Source organism: Molossus molossus, unplaced genomic scaffold (genome assembly GCF_014108415.1).
Source record: "Molossus molossus isolate mMolMol1 unplaced genomic scaffold, mMolMol1.p scaffold_m16_p_13, whole genome shotgun sequence".
In the NCBI taxonomy this organism is placed as follows: Eukaryota; Metazoa; Chordata; class Mammalia; order Chiroptera; family Molossidae; genus Molossus; species Molossus molossus.
The window spans coordinates 84,967,244-84,982,552 of record NW_023425348.1 but is presented as its reverse complement, the minus strand read 5'-3'; the positions used below and the strand labels follow the sequence as shown (position 1 = coordinate 84,982,552).

Below are 15,309 nucleotides of genomic sequence, written 5' to 3'. Positions count from 1 at the left end.
TATAGTCATGTGCAAACACCATTCGCCGCAGGGTGAGAGAGAGAGAGAGAGAGATCAACTGAGAGACTGGATTCAGGAAAAGGATTAATTTATCGACCAGCACTAAGCAAGTTAAAATATACTCCATTATGAACTTTGTTGTTACGTAGAACCTTTTTTGAACCCATTTCATTTTTCCCTGATGTGATCTTTCTAATTCTTCCAGATTTGTTCAGTGTCAACTGCATTTTGGGAACTGCAACGTGGGTTAGTTTCGACCTTGAGGGAGGAATGCCTTTGAGATAGTACGTTTGTCCAGGGAGAGGTCTGGTTGCTATTTCTAGTGACCCGGAGAACAGATGATGCTGAACACCTCTGGGAGTTGGGACAGAGGAGACAGAGAAAGCAAGCACTGGGCTCCACTCCCACTGCAACCTGATTTCAGGCGGGAGAAATCATCTATAGATCCACCAGCAGGAGGCATCTCGGCTCTTGTCAGATCCATCCAGAGCTTACATTATGAAGAATTATTAAGTCAGCAAAGCTTTTCTTCCTTTTCATTTCTTACCCAACTTCCCAGTTGAATAGTATTAGTATTTCAATGCCCAATCTTCCCAGACAACCTGTTTTTGTTTTCTTAGCTTTGGCATTAATGGCTTACTCCTCGGATGTGTGAATCATTTATTGCATTTTCCTTCATTGCCCCACTGTGTACCACTGTGGCCCCTGCTCTCGCTGCTTCAGCCCCAGTGGCTTCTTTCAAGTCACCACACTTTCTTTCTGCCATAGGGTCTTTGCTCCAGAGCGCAGAGATTTCATTAAGAAACAACAACAAAAACAAACAACCATTTTGCAGTGTTTGGACAAAGAGAATGAAATGCCTGCTGGTGGAATTTCAGACAACAGATAAACCCTTAATGCTGACTTGCTTGGAACTGGGGATGGAGGTTGTGCTGTCTACTTTCTCTCCCTGAAGCCAAGGTCATCTGAAAGCTGCCCCCATGAATGGATGAGCGAAAGCACAGACACACTAAACATCAGTGTGCTCGCTACTGAGAGTGTCAACTCATCCTTCTAACATTGAAACTCTCTTGTCCTAAGACATGCTTATTCAGTGCCAAGCTTGAAAAATGCTTTGACATAGCCCATGGTCTACGTTAGAGAAAACACATCTCTTTCTTGCAGTATGGTTACCAAATAATGCTGTTTGGCAGTTCTGTTTTGGTGGGTAGGAATTAGGCAAATTAATCTTATACTCAGGAACAGTCTATTCTCGGGCAGAGCACAAGACATCTTTAAACATAGAACTTTAGCTTGTTTGATCAGTTGTTATTAGAACTGCATGTAGGAAGCGCCTTTAAGAAATTTTATAACTTGGAAACAAATATATATACACACACACACCAATTATACATGTGCAGTATAATAATGGAAACCTGAAATGAATACTGAAACATTTAAAGAAATTTTAATGTTAATTATCTTCAGTGTTTAAAGAAAAAGAAGTTATGACAGAAACGTCTTAAAAACATGATTCTCTTCTAAGAGCAATTACCCTGTTTTTCAAACCATGGCCCTCATCCAGGGTATTTTCTTGGGTCACTTCTTCCTATGTCCTCATCATCATTGGGACTTTTACATTGTTCCTGTACTTATGCCCAGTGACTGAGATGATTCGACTAAGGTCTGTTGGTAGGACTATGGTCAAGATCCGTTTGGAAAAATGACATTGGGCTCCATTTCCCACTGGTCACCCTGGCCAAAGCCATCCTGGGTTCCCTCTGCTTCTTATTTGCAGAGGAAAGCTTCAGGGAAGTGGTTATCCTGCATCTTTGGAATTCACACTCCTGGAACAGTCAGGTGTGCCAATGCCAATGGCACTGGCAGGTAAGCTGGACGTTCTTGCACATTCACCAGCCCCCTTGAGGGATGCACTTACATGCACATCCAGGCAGGTGTTCTGCATCATGTTTCGTAGTACACGTCCACCCAGAGGGCTGCAGATTTCTTCAAGGACCTGTGAGAAGAGTGAATAAGATCATCAGAAGGTGAGCCTGTAAGGGAAGGGTGGCTACTCCATGGAACATTTGCTCTTTTACTTGCTTCAGGGCCATGTTGGCATTTTCAGCTATATGTGAAAATGTCTTTCTCTGTTGCCCAGTGGAGGGAGTCAAATACACTGAATTGTGTTATTTTTTAAGCAGATGAGGTCATCTTTCCTTTATGGAGGAAATTGAGGTTTTTTTTTTTTTTTTTTCATTTATTCTCCTCTGTACCTGAAACTATTGTCTACCCTTTTCTGTAGTTTTTTTATAAGCTCCTTTGAGATTCTACAAGATAAAGCATGCAACCATATACCAATCCACCCAATATCCACCTATCCATCCTATTTTATAACATGAAAGATACTTTTCTAGGTTCTGGGGATTAAGCAATGAATAGAAAAGAGGTGAGTCCTATCCACGCCGAGTTCCTAGTCTAGTGGGAGACACGTATTAAAGGATTTACTACTTAACATGTTATTTAGTCATAACGGCAACAAAGGTCATGAATGGAGAGAACCAGGTGCTGCGAGAGCATGTGACTGAGTCATGAGGGTCAGGGAAGACTGAGGAGGAACAGGCATTTCAGATGAGCATTGAAGAGTGAATGAAAATCGATAAGGTGCTAAGGACAGGTGGCGGGTTGGAAGAACATTCTAGGCAGAAGAAAAGGTGATAAGGAAATGGAATGGCAAGGGGCAGGGGTTTCTGTAACACATGAAGGGAGGCAGATATCTGGAGGGCAGAGGAGGAGGAGAGTGGTAGAGTCTGAAACTGGAGCGCTAGTCAGGGATCAGATCAGACCGGGACTGGCCTTGTTGGCTTCATTCAAGGTACTGTCCTGTTTTCCTTTGTTTTTCCCCAGTCCTAATAGGAAAAGAAAGTTCTTAAACACAGATTGCCGGCTGTCAGTCTGACCAGCACTCTTTAGGGAATTGCAAGTACTTCAGAAGGGGTATGAATTTTCAGTTTCCTCCGACCTTGCCATTTCTGGTCAGTTACCTCTGAGATCAGTCTGTAGGGGATCAGTCACCCCTGCCTGATGCATACGTTTATGTCCTGATGGACCCTGCAAGCATCTTAGTTTGCAACCCTGGACCATTGATTCAAGAGTCCCTCTTGAGTTGTTAAGCATGTAAAGGCTCTGTAGGGGACACAAAGACTAATAATACACAGCCCTGTTTTAAGAAGCTTGAAATTTAGTAGAGCAGCAAGGCATTTTTACTAAAAGGTGCCTAGAAGGCAGAAGGTAAATGGCAAATGATATTATTATCATTGCTGTTGTTGATGCTATTCATGGCCATGCTGGGCATATAGGAGCCCTTAATAAATGGTTCTTGGGTGAATGAGTCACAACCCAGTGAATTGGGGATGGGCAATGAAGAAAAATGAGAACTATGAGTTTAGGAGACTCTGTTATTACCTGACAATATCTCCAAACGCCTTCAGCATGGGCTTATTCACATACTGCAGTCCGTGCTTGGCACACAGGGACCTCACCAGAGGTGCCACCTTGTGATAATTATGGCGTGGCATAGTGGGGAACAGACTAGGGAAACAGAAAAGGGAGATAGAGAACTTAGAGCTACAGAGCAACCTGAAACAGTTTTCTTCCCCCATTTCTAAAGAAGACTGTGTCAGCATTGCATACCTAACCTTGACTCGACACAATACTTGTGCGCCAGGAAGTTAAAACGCCCTTGCCAAACATTCTTATCTTATCTCTCAACCTTCTGTGAGCCCTGTGGGTGGCAATGTTTGGGAAGAGCTAAGAAAATAAATATTAGCTCCATCCATCAAAAATGTTTATATTGAGCCAGCCCACATGAAAGTATGGAGTTTTCTACCATTCTGAATTATCTGGAGAGATGGAGGCAACCACTCTCCATCTCTGTCAGTCTGTCTGTCTCTCTGTCCATCTAACTCCTGCATCATAAATGGATGAGTTTCAGTAAGTTCTAGTTGTGACACGTGGGGAAAGTCCTAGGACAGGAATGAGACATGAAAAAAGATGGGTTTTTAGCCAATGCTTTAACTAATCAGCCAGGTGAACTTCTTGGGTTTTTACCTCTTCTTTGATTAAACATAAAAAAATAATTGCATCTTATTTTGCTGGGCTTTTAAAGAACTAACATGAAAGAAAGGATAAAAAAATCCTATGAATGGGATTCCTTCTTTATCACAGAAATGGCCCTAGACAAAGAGGATGTGAAAAGTCTCTCCCCTGAATATTGTGGAGAGACTAACTCTCAAAGGATTATTATTTACTCTTTTTTTAGGGCATGCTTGGCCTAACAGACCCTTTGGTAAAGTATTTCTAGATACTCTTTGGAAATTGTAGCAGAGACTGGATTTCATTGTTGATTATTTTGCAGCCTCAGCTCTAAAGATATAGATACAGATAAACATTTAAATTAAATTATAATTAAGTTTCAACACAACTTGGTTACCCAGTTGGGTTTTGTTAACAAACCAAATGTAAATAAAACAATTAACAATGTCTAAATTCGTGGAAATCTGGAAACAAAATCACTGATATTTTTTCAAGATTTCACTCTATTTACTCAATTATTATACCTCTTTCTTTTCTTTCTTTCCTCCCTTATCATTGATGTTAGTGGAAAGATAGAAAATTTAGAGAATTCTGGTTCATTTTTCCCTCTGAGATCCCAAACCTAAGGCTCTGCTCTGGATTGTATGGGAGGCTATTATAAGTCGGAGCCCATGCCCCGATCATGGGCTGTTTCTATCACTCACTGGTGCTCGATTTGGAAGTTCAGGTGCCCAGTGAACCAGTCGTTGAAAAAGGACTGTTCAACATTACAGGTGGCCAAGACCTGCAAAAGAAAATTTTACATTAGATGCAAATAAGCTCATGTCAAACAGAGAAAAAGTTTTATTTTACTGTTTTTCCTAGTCAATCATTCAACACATGCTCATTGAGTACCTCTTTTGTATAAGAAACTATGAGGAATAAAAAAGATAGATGATCCCAGGTAAATAGCAATAAGACAGTTTGCTAAGAAGTATATATAAGGCAATAGGTATGAAAAAGTATATAGAATTTGAAGGGGCTAAGTCATCATCAGCCCATGGATACAGAAGACTACGATGTCACCAATGAGGACCTTGGCAGATGGAAGTGAAAGTATAAGATTTTGGTACAGATTGTAGGGGTTAGAATACCATTTCCACAGAGTGGACTTGAAGAGCTTCTCAATGGGGAATAAGGCATTAAAGGGTTTTAACCAAGGGTTCTGTGCATAGACGTGCTTTCAATGTAAGTACTTTCCTTTTTATCTAATATATTTTATTCTAGGCATTAAAAAGTATTACCCTAAGGAATTTGTGGGCTTCTCCTGACTGTGAAGATTAAGGTCCCTTACGAATGTTATTTTATTCAATGCCTTTCTGAAATTTATTTCTAGTTGGGGTTGTTGCAATTTTGAATGTTATTTTTGTGGTTGTTCTATGTCAGTGTTTTTCAAGGTGTTTTTCAGAAAACCTTGGGATTACCTAGGACTTTTTTCAAGGAACCTGCAAAGTCAAAACTATTTCTGTAACATGTCTAAGACATTTTTTTTGCCTTTTCATTCTCATTCTCTCATGCTTGTTCAGTGGATTTTCCCCAGAGGCTATTTACATGTGATGGCACCCTCACTCTGATGCTAACAGGTGTTGGTTTGATTCTTATATTAATGAATAATAAATTAATAATTAATTCATAAATATTTTAAGGTGTCTGTTTTAATTTCAACTATAGTAAATATCCACAAACATAAATAACCTATATAAACACAAGCTCTTTCAGGTTCTTAGTAACCTTTAGGAGTGTAAAGTGGTTCTGTGACCAAAAAATATGAGAACCACTACTTTATGCCCTATGGAAAGTCCACAGAACTTGGAAATGAGCTTGGAGAAGGAAGTAGAATTATGGCTGCATTCTCCAGTCAATGATGGCACAGCTGGTAGAAGGCTGAGGGGGTAGTAGGGCTGTTCTTCCCTGGTCAAAATTCTGAATCATTCACAGATGCTTGGAGATCCTGTCATGTCTCCTCTCTGACCCTTGCTACCTATATAAATAAATAAGGTACATTACAGGGTCCTTTTGGGTGTCATACTCATTCTGTAATTAACAATCTGTGTCATATGGGTCAGCAAACATTTTCTATAAGGTGCCAAAGAGCAAATATTTTAATTATCTGTCACAGTTATTTAATTCTTCTGTTTAAGCATGGAAGCATTCATAGATAACATAAAAATGTATGAACATGGTTGTGTTCCAAGAATACTTTATTTACAGAAATAAGCAGTGGGTTGGATTTGGCCCTTGAACTGTAGTTTACTGCCCCTTGGTTTAGAGCAAAGGTGTAAAATCAAACTGCCTGTGTTTAAAACCTGCGTATACCACTTATTATCTGTGTGATCTTATGCAAGTTACTCAACTTCGACATGCCTCAATTTTATCATTTGTAAAATGGTAATAATCATAGCACCTATATCATGCAGTTACATGTAAAGCAGATGACAGTGCCTGGTTCCTGGCAAGCCTTAGATAAGAATGAATTATTATTATTGGAGGTAACCAGACTCTAAATCAGTATGCTTTGAAGGATCCTCTTCCAGGGACTTCATTATTACCTGAGTACTGAGCCAGTCTCTGTTCTCTTCTCTGCTCATTTTCATTGGTATATGGCTCATCTGCGTCACATAGGTAATCCAGGGACTTTCAAGAAACCTTTAGGATAATAAAAGGAGGCATTGATGACTCCTTGAGGTGTTACAGTTCCAATCATTGGGCTTACATAATTGCTGACAAAATTGACTGAGTATTGAAGGAAATGTAAGAGACTCCAAGGTTCCAGTAAAATAGTGGTTATTTATTTTCTCCTTTGGAGGCCCTTTATATTTAGAAATGAGACACTAGGCATTTGGTCATATGATCTACCTTGCTGCCTAATATGCAGAAGCAGTGCCTCAAAGTTTGCTGTAGCATTGGTGCAAGGATCCAAAGATACCCAGATAATTTAAGGGCATATGCAAAATGATTGACAGCCTGGGATTTGTCATCAGATAGAGCTGGGTTCAAGTTCTGGTTTGGCACTGACACTGGACCTTACTAGTTCTATAGCCTTGGGCAAGTGACTTAATCCTCTGAGCTTCAATTTCTTTAGCAGAAAATTAAGATGATACTATCTACATTACAGGATTGTGCAAGGATTACATCAATAAGATTATATCTTAAGCCTTTAGCAAAGTACCTAATGCATACTAGCTATCATTATCTTTATTATTATGTAGAATTTAGAATAATAAAATAAAAGGGTGTGAGGGCAAATTGGGAAGTTGAAGAGGGTTTTTTCAGTATAAAATCATTTGGTTTTGGGAAAATCTCTAGTCATAAAATAACTTTAAAAAATTCCTTCCCATAATCGCCAATGATGCATCAGATAAGGGGTTAATTTCCAAAATATATAGAATTCTCATACAACTCAAGAAAAGGAAGACAAAGAAACCAATTAAAAAATGGGCAGAGGACCTAAATAGACACCTCTCCAAAAAGGACATACTAATGGCCAAGAGACATATGAAGAAATGCTCAACATCACTAATCATCAGAGAGATGCAAATTAAAACAACAATGAGGTATCACCTCACACCTGTCAGAATGGCCGCCATCAATAAATCATCAAACAACCAGTGTTGGTGAGGGTGTGGAGAAAAGGGGACTCTAGTACACTGCTGGTGGGAATGCAGACTGGTGCAGCCACTATGGAAAACACTATGGTGTTACCTCAAAAAGTTAAAAATTGAATTGCCATTTGACCCAATGACCCCACTTCTAGAAATATATCCTAAGAAGCCTGAAATACCAATCAGAAAGAATATATGTACCCCCGTGTTCATAGCAGCACTATTTACAATAGCTAAAAAACCCAAGTGTCCATCAGTAGATGAGTGGATTAAAAAGCTGTGGTACATGTGCACAATAGAATACTATGCAGCTGTAAGAAAGAAAGATCTCTTATCCTTTGAGATGGCATGGAAGGACCTGAAGAGTATTATGCTAAGCAAAACAAGCCAAGTAGAGAAAGATGAATATCACATGATCTCACTTATTTGTAGAATATAATGAACTAAACAAATTGCGGAACAAAATTAACCCAGAGAGATAGAGGTGGGGTATAGGCTGACAAGCCTCAGAGGAAGGGGGGTTTGTGGGGGAAGAGATAAATCAAAGAACTTACATGCATGTATGCATGACCAATGAACATAGACAACAAAGCTGGGGATAGGTGGGGGGTAGGGGCAGAGGTTGTCAATGGGGAAAAATGAGAAACATCTGTAACAAAAACACTAAATAAAAAACTTAAAAAAAATTTCTTCCCTTCCATTATCTTTGGCAAGAGTTATGATATCAAATTGGATTACAGTTTTAAAAGATGTGGGGATCAGGTGAAATACTGCAATTAGAAATTAAGCAAGTGGGAGAAAAAAAGAGAAGATCGGGCAATTTTTTTTTCTACTCAACTATTTAAACTTTTTATTTTTTTACATTTTCTTAGAAATGTTCCAGTTATAGAGAATGGGGTACAGAGTCATAATCTTAATGCTAATCACAATTGATTAGGTAAGGAAGGTAAGAGGATCATGTAGGTTATGGGAATAAGAAGATATTCTTGCTTTCTTACTTGACCAAATAGATGAGCAACATGGTTCTGAAGATTCCATAGAAGGGGCCAAATGTGATGAAATAGCGGATGTAAAAACTGCTGACCCAGGCAATTTCCTGCAGCAAGAAGTACTTGAAAGTTAGATGCTCTGAACAAAATTTCATTTCCCCTTCATTGGGTCCCTTTATGGACTGGATACATCTTATGTCCCATTATTCAAAGGAGCTCCATCTGGAAGGGACCGAGTATTTTCATTTTCTACTTTCTTTAGCTTCAGATAATGAGTCAAGTTACTCACCCCCCAAAACCTTCCAAGGTACATCACTTGCATAGATTGTAGGTTGAAATATACAGGCATGAGGAGGGGAAGCCCAACTGAAAAAACAAAAACAAACAAACAAAAATGATAAAAAAAAAAGATGGTGAAGAAATGAGTAGAATGTGACCTCAGTGCAAGTCAGCAGGTGTCTATCTCTGTAACATGCTGTCCTGCAATGTTGCCTCTGAGAAGGGCAGCAAACCTGAGATTCAAATCTGGGATTTTTGAGTCTCTGAGGTTGACCCAGGAATTTGGCTCAAGCTTCCCCAAGGAGACTAGGGAAGCTTTCAAAATCTGAGTCATCGCTGATGGAGGCATCCTACAAAGAGCTTCTGCTGTGAGCTTTCAAGTTATCTCAAGGTCTATGGAAACCTTCTATCTTTCACAATCTTTAGGACTGGGCCCTGTTACAATATGTCAATGTGGCAGAAATTGAAAAGGTATATACCTTTCCTGGCCAGAGACTATTTACCTGCTTCTCCCCTAGGATCAGTGAAGCTAGAGTACCAATGGGTCTTGTGGAGTTCCTCTGGGTTTTCACAGACTCTCTCCTTCACCACACTTTAGTCAGGTCCTCTGAGTCTTCTTCTAGACTAACCTGCAAACTCTCAAACTCTTCAAAGTCTCAGCACAAATGATTCCATCCATCCCACATACTAAGAACCTTGAACAAGCACTGGCATAGTTTCTAACAGCCCAGGGCCACATCCCTGGGATGGTCTTTCTTTTCTTAGAGCATTCTCTGTCCCTTTGAGATGTATCTTCTATGACCCAGAAAATCATAGGGTTATATTATTAGGATCTGAAAATCATTCCTTTAGGACCTGAAAATCATTCCTTTGAAATATGATCATGACGGTTAAGACCCTGTCTCCCCATCTTTGTGTGTGTGAGTGTGTGTGTGTGTGTGGGGGGGGTGGGGTGGGGTAGGAGCTTAACTTCCACATGCACCAGTTAGCAGACACAGAGGGCCTAGTCACATTGACCGACTCCCCTCTTCTCCTCAATATCTTTCAGTAATTTCCTTTCGCATGCTCTCATGTTTAAAATGTCCCCCACTCTTTGTTCTAGCAGAGTTGAGCTCAGCTTATATTGAAGTCCCTCTCTCTCACTGCAATAGCTTGAGGAAAATCTTTTCAGTCATCTTTAACAAATGTCCAGCTCTGTTTCTCTTTGACAGTTTGAGTACGACATTTGTACCCGAGATGCTAAGTTGGCATCTGAAGGGAAAGGACACAATGAAACAGCCCCGGAGGGCAGCGTGGTTCATTGGGGGGTGGGATTCTGCAGTGAGTCTACACCATTCACTCATTCTTCATCAGCTGAGGGCATATTGCCACATGGAAGATTGGAAGAGAGTTCAGAAAAGAAACTCTTATATGAACACATACCTAGCTAAGTTGGGGATCAGTTACCTTTAAAAATGGGGCACTAATGTCCTCATTTCTCTTTTTGGTTGTACAAGAGAACAAGCAGGTGATTACCATAGGATGAGCTAAGATTTATAGCAGTGGAATTAAATCCCCATGTTTCAAAAAATTGACCCATAGACCATCTGGTCAGGCATGTTACAGATGACCACTGGCAGTCAACATTTGAGTAAATTAGACTACAACAGAGTTTCGCAACCTTGGTTCTGTTGGAATTTTGGGTCAGGTCTTTGTCGTTAGGGGCTGTCCTGCTTATTGTAGGATATTTAACAGCATCCCTGGTTTATACTTCCTGGATCCAGTACCATCCCTCTTCCTCTGTGGTGATAACCAAATATGTTTCTATATGTTGTCAAATGTCCCATAGAGAGCAATATTGCTCCTGGTTGAGAACCCCTGATCTACAGGAAATGTTTGGAACTTTCACTGATTTTGGTTTATTTTCCAAATGTTTTTGATGAACATATTTTGGGGTCTCATGAAACCTTCTTTTGTGAGCTGTCATGAGTTGGATTTTGGATAAAAGCAAAGCGTTTTGCTTCTGATTTTTTTTTTTGTTAGTATCAGCATTATTTAGCTACTCTATTTTCTTTTGAGCTTAGATCCACATCTTACATTTACACCTTCTATCTATCTATTTCTCTCTCTCTCTCTCATATCTGTTTATCTATCTATCTATCATCTATCATCTATCTATCTATCTATCTATCTATCTATCTATCTATCTATCTTTATTTACTAAAGTATCTTCTACAACTGTATGTAAGCCAGCTAGTTTTCTTCTACACAGAAGCTCTATAAGTTCCTTTTATTCCTGGGCCTCTACTTTTTCTGGGATTATACTGTCAATACTTTGGCATTATTTCCTTGTCTCTCCTCCCTACCCAAATGCCACTATTCTTTTCTTCTTGTAGGTGTTTAGTCTTTCCACAATTAGAGTCCCAGAGCAAGACCCCTTGATTGACATCCTGTCTTCCATCCTTCTTGGAGTTTTTTTTTTTCCCTTGCCTAATACCCAGAGTGATGAGATGCCTATTAAAAATTCTATTTGCTTCTCCATTTTCCTCTTCAGTTTTCCACGCCAGTCTGAAAGAAGACGTGTTTCTTTTCTTAGTTATAAGACAACATAGGCTGGTCTCTGGGAGAGGATTCGTCATGTCTTCTGGTCTGACTACTGCTTGCTTCAAGGAAATGGGATGATAAGGCATGTGGACCCAAGGAGACTTACCCATGTAGAAGTACAAATGCTGCTTTTCATAGTCAATATATTTGATTTTCTTCTTGCCATACTGCATGGAGAGAGAATAAAACTTAAATAAGAGACAATGTTTGTGGCCATTACACTCGAGGGCATCTGTGTGTTTGTGTGTGTCTAAAATCTCCACAGAAAGAGCCATCTGATCAGAGTTCATTGGCTGTTGAACTTGAGGCACTAGAAGAAGCAGAACTGGAATGGGTGGAAATATTGTGGCATCTTTTTGCTTTAATTAAATATGGACAAGTCTTTTTATTTTATTTATTTATTTACTTAATCCTCACCCGAGGACATTTTTCCATTTTTTTGTTCAGCTAGAGTGGGAGGGGGAGAGAGAGAGAGACAGAGAGGGATATATATATATATATATATATATATATATATAGAGAGAGAGAGAGAGAGAGAGAGAGAGAGAGAGAGACATTGAAATGAAAGGGACACATCGAGTGGTTGCCACGTGCACGACCCAACCAGGGCTGGGGACAGACTGCAAACGAGGGGCATGCCCTTAGCAGGAACTGAACCCGGGTCTCTCTGGATGGCAGGCCGATGCTCTAACCGCTGAGCCAAACCGGCCAGGGCAAATGTGGGCAATTCTTGCATGGATGGTTTATTCCATTTGACCATGGGGATTGTGATAATTTTTTTTTTTTTTTAATGATCATAGAAGTCATTTGAGACTTTTTATCCTAATGTGGAGTAGAGTGGAGTGGTGATTGAAAAGGCACATTTCTGATGTTTTTTTCCTAGCTCTTCTTTAACTATGGTGTTTACAATTCGGCTTCGAGCTCAGTCTTTATCTACATTCATTCAACAGATATTTATTGAATGGTCATGTGATAACAGATACAGGCATGGCCCCTCCTATCTGTCTTATTTCCTCATTTGTGTTCTGATCATGGGTCTCATGCTGTGATTTACTCTTTGTAAAATACAGCAATATTATATGTAATCTCAGTACTGGGAATTTGATTTATTTTCTAGGGGTCTCCTTCATTAATTCAATCTGTTCTTAGTGCAAGAAGACAGAAAATACTTTGAGAGGAGGTATAGAAGTAATGGTTGTATTTCCAGCAACTAGCAGACACTCAATAAATGTTTAATTGAAGGAATGAATGAATGAATGGTAATTCACACCCCGCCCTCTATTTTAGCTGTGTATTCACTTAGTTACAGTATGGGCACTGTTTGACTCTTGCTTTCCCCGTTCTTTTAATACTTTCCCACCTACACATAAATTTCTTCTCTTACTTGGAGAGAAAGTTTGATTCTTTCTTCCTGTATTGTCATAAATGAAAAGAAATATTATGACGATGATGTAATAATAGCTATTTGCAGTTATTCTCAAACTTCCAAATACTTAAGTGGTGGGAAAATAGAAAAAAGGGGCAAGCGGAAAATGCTTGGGAGTTGGCAAACCTAGGAGAAAGGCTGGTTTTGAATATCTCTCCGAAGGAGGACTGACTCTAAGTGTTCCAGGCGTGTAGGACCCAGCACATAGAAGATTTAATTAATGCTTGTTGAAAGAATGACTGTTTGAGGAAAGTGATAGAAATATTGGCAATAAAATGTGAGAAAGTAAATATTCAGGACTCATCAGAACTGTTTTTGATGTAAAACAACTTAATTTTAGAGTTTAAATAATTTTAAATAATGTTTTGTTCAGTAGCCGTGAAACTATATTATATAGATCCCTAAGGTGCCAGGGATTTGTCCCGACAACAGCTGTGAAGCTTGGAGCGTGGTCTCCATCATTTGTGAAGCTCTAAAGAGGGCCCTGCTGGCAAAGGTCACGCTGATTAATGAACTTCAGTGGGACCAGTCTCAATTTGTCAGAGGGGATAATTAGAGAAATCAAATGTAGTGATGAACATGGAGTTCACTAACATCAGAGAGGTCTCGTTTGTTTGGGGAGTCATGCTCAAAACCAACTGATTCACGAGCACAGCCGTGGATTCTGTTTTTCGAAATCTAGGCAAGAGAATCTGTTTCCTAATTTAGCTGGGGAAGAGGGTGAGTTTCCCAAAGCTGTGAAAACCTAGTTTCGAAAAGTTGTACAATTTTTGGTTTACGTACCGCAAGGCCCAGGCAACAACCGACAGAACGAAATTCCTACTGAACGAAATTCCTACTTTTATAAAACTCCTAAATACTTCTAAGATAGCAGCTTCTTACTAATTACCCGATTCACAGAATCCATGTCCTCAGACCTCCTCTGTCCTAAGAAACTTGGTGATCGTCCTTTACCTGATGACATTAAGTTGAGGTTTTTTAAAAAATTAACAATTGCGAAATTCTGGAGCTGACTTTCCCTTCCTTTTACTATCTTTTAAGAAGTACACATTAGAGGCAGGATCTCTGAGTGTAGTAAGAAGCATTTGGCTTTTGTTCATGCATTAATGAACCACAATGAACATGAACTAAAAATAACAGCGTCTCTTCTCACTGAGCTAGAATTAGTTGAAATCACTAGAGATTTAGATCTTTGTGCTTTAGCACTTACTGAATGACCTGTTTTCCCTGAGTGAAGGGCTCCACATCCTTGGAGAGTCGTTGCCCACCTTAGGTCACCTCGTTTACTAACATTAGCATGTGCTGCTTCAGAGCTAGTGGCAGGGGCTGGGCACGGGTCTGCTCATCGCAGGATTGCTCAAGCAGAGTGATATGGGTGCTGTTTCTACACGAGGACGTAGAGTCATGCACTCCACAGCTCCTTCTCATCTTACAACCCAGATTCAGTCATTTCGAATCTGTGTCCCGGACGTTCTCAGGACGTGTGTGACGCTCCACGGCAAGGCAACGGGCCGTTCTACGACCCTCTTCTAAGAACTTCTAGAAATCACTTGTAGGAACCTCTGGTGGTCGGGATTTCGAAACGTACCTTGATAGGCTGCAAATCTCCGATCAGGAAAAGTGGGCCCACGTCAATATCTGGGTCTTTGGGGTAAATGTTCGGTTTCGTGTGATGTTGGAAGTGTCGGTGATTCCACCAGTTTACCGACAGGCCCTGAGGAGAAGAGAGGGTTCATCAGTGGCTGCTAGATTTCTCTTTTGAAATTTACTGCAGGATTACAGTTTTCTGCATGCATCTCCAAAGTCAAAACAAGGCATCGGAGCTTCTCAAACGTGCACATTGGAGCTTCTCAAACTTGCCCTCTCTGCTGGGTCACAGAATGAATCATTGGACAGGGCGCTCTCAAAGCCTATGAACAAATGATGCTATAATTCAGGAACATAAATTCAGGCTCCAACAACTCCTGATAATAAAAAGTCATAAAAACCTGGTGAAATGAAATATCTTTCCATTTTTCTTTCTTGATTCTCATGTAAAAAAATTGTGGAGGTAGGTGGGGCAGAGAGTATTTTTCCTATTTAAAAAGAAAAAGAAACCTCAGCTCTAAGACTTTAATTAGTTGTGGGGGAAAAATGGCCCCAGGAATCCTACTTCAATAAATATTTCAAAGAATCACAGATTTGAAGTGACCTCCTAGGGGAGCTTGGCTCAGATCATTGCATGTCCAGGTTTCAATGCTCTCAGATAAAAATAAATGAGAATAAAAATATTGCAGATGATGTCATGTTCACATCAGCCCTGATTAGGTTGCTTGTG

The 15,309-nt window shown here is 39.9% G+C and overlaps 1 protein-coding gene across 1 annotated transcript in view; it reads right to left on the bottom strand.

Moving 5' to 3' along the window:
- Positions 1-1,944: 1,944 nt before the first annotated feature.
- Positions 1,945-15,309, bottom strand: part of LOC118628770 (fatty acid desaturase 2-like protein FADS2B) — a 32,337-nt gene continuing 18,972 nt past the window's right edge. The window contains exons 5-12 of the mRNA XM_036259719.1: positions 14,581-14,706; positions 11,673-11,733; positions 8,994-9,070; positions 8,714-8,811; positions 6,663-6,759; positions 4,779-4,858; positions 3,445-3,570; positions 1,945-1,996 (exon numbers count right to left, since the gene is read on the bottom strand). Coding sequence (XP_036115612.1) covers positions 1,945-1,996; positions 3,445-3,570; positions 4,779-4,858; positions 6,663-6,759; positions 8,714-8,811; positions 8,994-9,070; positions 11,673-11,733; positions 14,581-14,706 — 717 coding nt within the window. The remainder of the gene's footprint in view (positions 1,997-3,444; positions 3,571-4,778; positions 4,859-6,662; positions 6,760-8,713; positions 8,812-8,993; positions 9,071-11,672; positions 11,734-14,580; positions 14,707-15,309) is intronic.